Source organism: Tigriopus californicus, chromosome 12 (assembly GCF_007210705.1).
Source record: "Tigriopus californicus strain San Diego chromosome 12, Tcal_SD_v2.1, whole genome shotgun sequence".
NCBI lineage: Eukaryota > Metazoa > Arthropoda > Copepoda > Harpacticoida > Harpacticidae > Tigriopus > Tigriopus californicus.
In genome coordinates, this window is record NC_081451.1 from 2,100,670 (window position 1) to 2,109,767 (window position 9,098).

General features: G+C 39.1%; 2 protein-coding genes across 2 annotated transcripts in view; one reads left to right on the plus strand and one right to left on the minus strand.

Moving 5' to 3' along the window:
- Positions 1–3,580, plus strand: part of LOC131891944 (tubulin alpha-1C chain-like) — a 6,037-nt gene extending 2,457 nt beyond the window's left edge. The window contains exons 2-3 of the mRNA XM_059241649.1: positions 1,222–1,956; positions 3,264–3,580. Coding sequence (XP_059097632.1) covers positions 1,222–1,956; positions 3,264–3,399 — 871 coding nt within the window. The 3' untranslated portion in view covers positions 3,400–3,580. The remainder of the gene's footprint in view (positions 1–1,221; positions 1,957–3,263) is intronic.
- The window catches only part of LOC131891943 (small ribosomal subunit protein uS11A), a 104,569-nt gene that overhangs the window by 54,868 nt on the left and 40,603 nt on the right, over positions 1–9,098 (minus strand). The gene's annotated exons all lie outside the window — the stretch shown is intronic.

Here is a 9,098-nt window from a genome sequence, read left to right on the forward strand (position 1 = left end):
TTTATTTGTGCTAGCCAACCAAAAATCTTTTTTCGTGCCAAAAATGTGGTTACAAACAGAAATTTGACTAAATCTTCTTTTAATTTGAGAAGCAATTAGAATAAATCATTTTGCTTCCTTAATGTAAAGTAAACATTCCAATGGAAATCACTTTGTGACTACAACGTATCAATTTCATGGAATGGGAAAGGGATCCAATGAAAGAACATTGTTAACACCGTCAAATGTAGTTGCCTTGCTAGCTGCTATGAAACAATGCTAATTTTTGAAAATTCTACTCGGCCTGCCTGCTCTCTCATTCCTGTGATGTTCCGAGTGAAACACCTTTGGACGTGTTCGTTCTTTTGCGAACCTGCTGAACTCATAGCCCTCTTACGCTGCACGAAATATGGTTTACAATCTGCACAATCTGCACGTGAGAGGACGCTTTTTGAGTCAGCCGATGGGGCCGATTCGCTTTATTGAATTATAATGCGGTTGTGTTGTTTTTGGCTAATTCTATCAAAATCTTCAGTACAATTACTGACCTGGGTCACATAATGTTAGGAAAAGAAATCGCTTTCATGGAATGTCACGAGTAGCTTATTTAGCAATCTATTGTGCCTCTTCCCGTTTTATTTGGGTTGTCTGACGTTGGAGCCCTTAATGGAGCTAAAATGGGTAAAGCCACGGACTTCTAGAGACGTGGACTGGGAAGGGAAGCCAAAATTTCGTATTTCCTAAACCGTTCATCTTATTCCAAATAAACACTTCAGACGACCACAAGATCGTGTTGAATGGATAAACTTGGCCAAGTTTGAGCCCAAGCCTATGCTTAGGGAACTCAGGAGACATGCTCAAAGTTATGTAGTAAACAAAAAATAAAATTCAAATTTTCGTCTTGCTCTTGGTCAGCTGCATAAGCTTTTGACAACATAACTGTGAAACGATGCACTTTATTAGTGAATAATATAAAAATGACCTACCTTAAAATGAAGAGATCTGCGTTTCTTATGTTATTACCATCATTCGAAAAGTGTCTCAGAGTGGCGATGACCAAGCACAGGCCTATTTGGTGGAAAGGTCGTTCGCAGTACATAATTCTAGAAGTCCGTGGTAAAGCCTAATGTAGATGTGGCAGAACAATCGACTTAAACAGAGAATCATGTTAATACAAAGACCAAATAATCACCATAACTTCACTCCTACTCTCGAACAAAATTGAATATGTAACGAGTTAAGAAACTCAAAAAGGAAAATAAATTATTTCCCTCTCTTCTTCCAGATTGCAACGGCTGTTGTGGAGCCGTACAATTCATTACTGTTTACCCACACGTCTTTGGATCATAGTGACGTGTCGTTTCTCGTGGATAACGAGGCCATTTATGACTTGTGCCACAAGATGCTCGGAGTGGAACGTCCCACTTACACCAACCTGAACCGCCTCGTGGCCCAGATCATCTCGTCCATCACCGCCTCTCTCCGCTTCGACGGCGCTCTCAACGTGGATCTGACCGAGTTCCAGACCAACCTTGTACCCTATCCCCGGATCCATTTCCCCTTGGCCACCTATTGTCCCATCATATCCCCGGTGAAGGCCCAACACGAGCGTCTCTCCGTGGACGAGATGACCAAGACCTGCTTCGAGTCAGACCACCAGATGGTCAAGTGTGACCCCAAAGACGGGAAGTACATGGCCGTGTGCCTTTTGTACCGGGGAGACGTCGTCCCCAAGGACGTCAATGCCAGCATTGCTCAGATCAAGGTTCAGAAGACGATTCAGTTCGTGGATTGGTGTCCGACAGGGTTCAAGGTGGGCATCAATTACCAGCCCCCTACGGTGGTGCCTGGTGGGGATCTAGCCAAAGTGTCCCGAGCTGTTTGTTGTCTCTCCAATACTACCGCGATTCTGGCGGCTTGGCAACGGATCGATCACAAATTCGATCTGATGTATGCAAAGAGAGCGTTCGTTCATTGGTAAGAATCTAGCCTTTTCCCTCAGAGATGGCTTCAGGTTTGCCATTTATGACGGTTGTAAACCCTTTTGTATCATGTTTTGAATTTTGGATGGCAACACGTCAACCGAGAAGGGTATAGAGTGTACCACAACAAGAGGGTTTTTCGTGTGGTTTGGCGCAGGATAGCAATTTACTTAATGGACATCATTTTCGTCCGTCGTGAAGTCATGAAAAATGGAGCTTGAGCGTGTCTACGTTAAAGAGAAACAGGTAACAAAGTGGGCCAAATAGCCCTTTTAGAATATAAATTGGAACAGGTTTAAAAGAAGAAATAAACGCTCATTGAATATCCCCCTTTCTACGTAAAATGTGGTTTCATTGTACAATATTTTCAAACCTTGTTAAATTTGAACTTGGTCCATGGAAATTTGCTAAATGTTCACTATTTGTAAATTCGCCCGATATTGAAAACTCATTCAATGAAACTCAGATAGATTTGAACGGTTTCCTATTAAGAACAAACGATAAAATAAATACAAAGAATAATAACAAAGATAAAAAATATGACTCACAAACTTATTGGGCCTCAGATCTTCAAATGGCGAATGGTTGTGAACCTGAATCACATGAATGACAAGGACAAGCCAACACTTCGCAACCAAAACTCACTTGCTCAAAAGAGCATGTCGAGATTTTGAGAGGGGCGTTATCCAAAATTTCCGATCTTTACAGTATTGGCTAAGAAGTAATTTGTTAGCGACAACTAAACCAAGAAAAATGCGATCAAATTTCCAACAGGGGCATTTGCCATAGCTTTGAGGAGACTACAAATTATGCACATGAAAATTGGCTATCATAGAAAAACATTTTTTTGCCTAATGGACCAAGCAATTCTTGTCTTCTACCAAACATAACAATGACTGCACATTTGATTCTAAAGTCGGGCAAGTTCATAAATCTAAATCTAAATCGCATCTTAAGGTTTACATAAATAGCATGCTGACACTTCTTCTTAACGTTGACCCTAAGTACCCACAACGTAGTTACGACTACGATTGACTTCCTCCCTTCGTTTTTCATGGCCCATCTTTCCAACTCTCCATAAAGCTATTATTTATAAAACTCTGGAGGAAAATACCTGACGACCTCATTGATCCTTGCTTTTGAGCCAGTAGCTACGCATACGTATATACTTCTCGTTTTCCAAGTGACTGGCGCATTCTCAAGTGGTCGGAAGTCGGAACCGATATTCCTTTGACCCTGGAGACTTCTAAAGAGAGGTCAATTTTCCGGTCTTACTTACACTCGTACTCTTCTTCTTTTCAGGTATGTGGGCGAGGGCATGGAGGAGGGTGAGTTCTCTGAGGCTCGCGAGGATCTCGCTGCTTTGGAATTGGATTACGAGGAGGTTGGGAATGATAATATGTCAGCTTCTGAGGACTATGACGATGAAGAAGAATGAGGCTTCGTGGGATTTGGTTGGGCTCTTACCGAACCTTGTTTCTCTTCTCCGCCGTCGAAGCTGAAAAACTCAAGTGATCTTTTTTAACAAAATACAATTCGTGAACACTTTGCCACAAATTCATTTCGGGAGAGTCATATTTGAAAATGAAATATGAAGAAGTGAGCCTATCGATTTGGAACCAACGATTTCTTTTTTTAATGCACTCCAGGGAATTCAATTTTATGTGGTTTTAATGTATTCAAGGAAACGTTTAAACCGTGCTCGAGGAACACTGATTGGCCGAATAGATCCTCCGAGTTTGGATCCAACCACTCCTCTAACCTTTTTTTGGACAATTGAACACCCACCTTCATCAATTACCGGGGAAGTTTAGGCTCGAGTTTGAGGTGTAGGGCAGTAAAACATGCATCCATTAATCATAGTGTGTCGTCGTGCAAATGTAGAAATAGTTCAATTCACCACGGCCTAGAATGTATTTTACCTCATGGGATCAAAGTGGGGTAAAATTAGAGTTGTCGCTCGATCCAATCCGAGTCCGATAGGATCCGACATTTTTTTTGATTCGAATGAGTCGGATTCAATCGGGAATGTTCAATGGATGCAAACCCCTCTATGAACTCCGTCCGAACTCTCTAAAAGATACGAGCAAAAAAAACCATTTGCTAAGCAAAGATTGAGAAATAAAGGAAATGAAGTATTCGAAGTCTCCCTGGTAAATAATATGTAGCAACAAACTAAGATACTATGCAATATGAAATGCGACTGCAATTCAATTAATAATGCATTCATATTGCTTGAAAGAGTTTGATAGAAAACCATACTGCGTTTGGAACAGACAACGAAAAAAGGAACAAATGTTGTTATACCAATGACACAAAAAGAAAATGTTTCTGCTTAAGCCATAGTTTTGACTCAGTATGGGTCCTAATGCTGAAATTTCAACCTCAGTTCCCACAACGAACTTGCAATAAACCCGCTTTTAAGTCACCAATATGGCTTATTAAAACATGCCAATGCATTTTCCGCTTATATTTTTTACTTTTTCACCGTCTTCACTTACAATTTCATTCAAATATGTTTGGCTTAGGTTTGGGACCACAATTTTGATGAAAATATATTTTGCGACAGAATTGAAGCTTCAAAATTATACCGCATGAGGCGTTGGTATACGGGTAACATTCCATTCATACAGGACACCACAGTAGTCGAATCATTAGTTCTGGTCCTGTTTTGATCACTCAATCAACAATAAAAGTTTGATTTAATGCAAGGTAATTTGGTCATGCTTTCTTCAAACATAAAAAATGGAAACCGAAAGAAACCATTCTAGGTATGGTAGAGAAATAAATGTATCGTTTAATGAACAAATTTGATCAAGAATGACAACCTATCCAAGTGACAATGAAGAGCTACTTCAGCAATATGGGTAAGGGGAATATAAAGACCGTGAATGCATTCAGGGTCGCTTGGGTGGAATAGATAATAGCGCGACAGAAACGTTTCATTTAGCACATTCATAATCCATAAACATATCATCGACAGCAATTGCGTTATTTCCTGTTCAAGCATGTATCAACACTAACACACCCATAACAACAGTTTTGATGGTTCACAACACATTGGATACTTTTTGCATTTGGTTATAGCTGAATGGCGTATTTTGGATTTAAGTCATTTGAGTAGAACATGTTTGGATTTGGATGAGATGAAGAGAAACATATCTCGGATTTCACATCAGATTGGTAGACCCTGTCGAATCTGATGTATATCTCTTAGTCAAATATGGAGTTTTTGAGGCCACCGTGAGTTGAAATTACGTGCAAAGTGAGCAATAAGTGGCGATGAAGGATAGGCCAGCTCAAATGAACTTAAAATATTCGTTAACTCATGCTAGATGAACGTTTCCCTGCCACTCATCTCAGACAGAGTAGGAGACACCTTTCTCCCACCTTCAGTTTACTTAGAGCACAACGGAAAGTCACAATTACAGGGTGGCCCATGTAAACGGTGACACAAATATGAATTAAGTATGTTGAAAAGCAACGTTAAGGAGATATTGTAATAATGCACGTGTTGTAAGGAGAGATAGGCGTTGTATGCAAATACTTGGGGAAAGATCAAATCACTCTTTGTGACATGCCATGATTGAACAGTACAACATTATCAAGAATTTGGGTTTCGACATTTTTTCAATTATGCCTAGCTCTCGCCTCCCCCATTTCACTTGCCATGGTCCAGTTATCTATACTATGTATGTATACCTCAAACAAGAGACAATGAATATGTATTCAGTCAACAACCTCTATTCAGCAATCTTTCAGAAACTTCTGGGACATTGAAGCAGGAAAGGAGAAGGACAACATCATCACATTTGGGAAGGTCCCTCATACTTTTGTGTTCAATAGTTCTATGTTAAGATATCAAATGAGAGTTCCTGCACTTTCAGTCATGAAGCGAATGGTTCATGTTGCTTTGCATTTTGACAAACTTTTATAGTTTTGCACATGAATTTTTGAAACCTTACAAATTGCACTTGGTATCTTGGTCTTTTAGCACCTCCTCTATTTTGAAACGTACCCTAGGAACCTTCCAAAACTTGTACTGACATCATCAGACAGCTCCTACTTAAAGGAGTCAAAAGGGTTGATATGGTTTTTTTTAAATCAAAACTTGGCTAACCCTGACTGAAATCTGCTACAAGATCAACACCTACGCATTCCCTACCAATATCAGAGGAATTACTGCACTCAAAGACTAACATCTAACAATCAGATGGTCCTCTCCGCTAGAGTCAACCTGCAACTCACACACCTGAAATGCTGTTTACTGCCTTGCCAAGAGCATCTTGCCAAGACGATGGCACTGATGTCATGGATGGAAAGGGATACCAACCAAGGATCAATGAGGTCCGGATATTTCACGGCCATGGACTCCATCATAAGCCTTGTCAATCAGTTCATGAATATACTGCACTTGTTTGCAATGATATATCAGAGCCGGAGACCAGGTCGAATGAGCATATTCAAAACCAGGGCAAATGATACCGAATTTGAATATTCACTCCTCCCATTTACAGCTTAGCTAGAGTCTAATTGAAATTCCTGCTAACTCTGCCCTCTAAATGAACCGATGTACAAGTGCACTTTTCGTATGTCGTTGGAAGTCAGAATGTCTCAAACCAATAGAAAAAGCTTTACATACTTATTTTCAATATTACGACCCCACTCTGTATCTTCGAAGTGCACGGATTTGAAAGATCTTGCTCATTGAACGATATTGGTGGAAGTTGGTGCTATTTGTTTGCACTTATTTGGGTAAACACAACGAGATGTCCTTTAGGAAAGGGCAAAGAAATAGAACCAAAAAAAGGTGTCAAATCTCAATGACAGATGTCAAATTAAGAGACGTTTTCTCAGAAGGGAAAGAGTCTTTTGCATCACTTCAATGAAATACGCTCAATTATCGCCTAAGAAGAAGAAATGATGCTCAAAGCGTTGTTGCCTCTACAGTTTACGAGTGAGACAACTGTGAGCTCATGAGCATCTCAATGGGTGATTTTGATATTTGAAGGATGTTTGCCTCGTTCGGCTTTCAAATATTTTCATGAGAAAATTTGAGTGACATTTAAGTATCATTAGACAAAGAAAACGACATTTTCTTCTCATACTGGGAATATTTAAAGCACTATGCAGAGGATGTTCCGGTAATACAGCAAATGTGAAACTCCCGCCAAACTTGACCTTTTGTCTGGGTTATAGATCTTGACATTTCATTTCCTGGAGCTCAATTGATCCATGGAAACTCGGAAATAAAAATGCACAATGTTGAAACTCCGAGAAGCTAAGAAAAGGTAGAGCGAGCGCATTTTGAATGAAACCTTAAACGTAATTAATCGCGACATTTATTATGTTTAAACATAAGCGGGTAAAACCAGACAGAGCACTCCGCTAACTAACTGAAGAAGCGTAAAGCGCATGCGACTAATCCACAGCGTGGATCAAATTGTCAACTCTATCAAGAACATGCTCACATATGGGCGAAAGAGAAATTAATGATTGACTCATGGTTGACAGAAAGTTTTGTTGCGTTTCGGTGCCAATTGGAGCCCAAATGGGAGAGGCATATTCAAGATGCGGCTGAACAATCAACTCTGTACAAGTCGATTGTTCAGCCGCATCTTGAATATGCCTCCCCCATTTGGGCTCCAATTAGTTCAGCAGGTTTGCAAAAGCTCGAGCAGGTCCAAAGATGTTTTACTAGGAACATTGAAGATATGAGAGAGCTCTCGTATTGGGAGAGGTTAGAAAGGTTGGGATTGTACAGTACTCAGAGAAGGTACGAAAGGTATCTGATATTGTACGTTTTCAAAAGCATTCATGAGCTTTGTCCCAACCCAGGATTTAGGGTCAATTCTAGTGACCGTAGAGGCTTAACGTGCGTTTTGAGAGCACCTTCAAGCCCTCGAGAATCCAGGCTAGTTCAAACAATGAAGTCCAACTCTCTTCTTTCTCGGGCTCCTTCATTGTTCAATTTGTTGCCCTCAAATATTCGTAGGGCTTATGTATGCGTTGATCCAATAGCAGGATTTAAGTCCGACTTGGATAAGTTTTTGACTAAAATTCCTGATCAACCTTATATTCAAGGATTAGCCAGATCAGCCAATTCTAATTCGTTGGTCGATCAAATAATGTATCTAAATAAAAGTCAAATAAAATGAATAATCTTCTCGTCTTCTGGGATTCCAATCCCAGTAGCGGTAAGGAAGTCCGCCAAAAAAATCCAACAATATCAACTTGCAATGTAATGCAATACAAAAGTATGACACTTAGTCCAATGATTTATTATGCATTAACTTTTGAAAACTAATCAAATAGTCATGAAGACCTTCAGATACGCCATGTGAGGACCAATATCTTCCATACCAAAACTATTATCATTAACATATTTTAAAAAGTCAAAGCCACACTAACATGTGGGTATTTGATGGCGGGGTAATTCTAACTAAAATCCATTCTTAAATTTAAAGAAAGCTTGGCAGTTGTTTTTTAAACATCCAATAATATTTCTGTAATATTTGTAAGGAGTATATAGATAACACTTTTGTTATTCATGAAAAACTAGGATATGTTTTTTTAAGACAAAGTGATTCTTCTTAATTCCTGACATTAAGCGCATCTTTAAAAGCTAAAAAACTTATCTAACGATGTTTAAAATCACTTGCTTATGGAAGAAAAACCATAAATGTATGAAATATAACATTCTTAAATCTTATTAATGAGATAAGATGTTCATTTTCAGTATTAGCTCTTTTAAGAGGAAATCTCAAATGACTCATGATTCTAAACAACAATGCTGAATGAATGAAATGATGCTACATAACCAGGATATAATATTTAGCTATCCCAGTTTTTAAATGCTTGGTAACAACTGTAATTTGGAAGAGGGAGGCTTTGCTCCCTGCTTGCGTTCTATTTTCTCAACATAAACCATAAGTAACTAATAACCTTTATGGAATGATTTTAAGGTCCAAGATGTGCATTATAATGTTTAGAAGCATCTTGAAAATTATTTTGAACAAATCTGCCATGGTGAACGTGAACCAAAATTAAACCATGAAAATGTAATTATATTCTTATGCTCTATGCTCCATCATTTGATACTTTTTTTACTTTGCTGTTACATAAATAAAAAGTTCC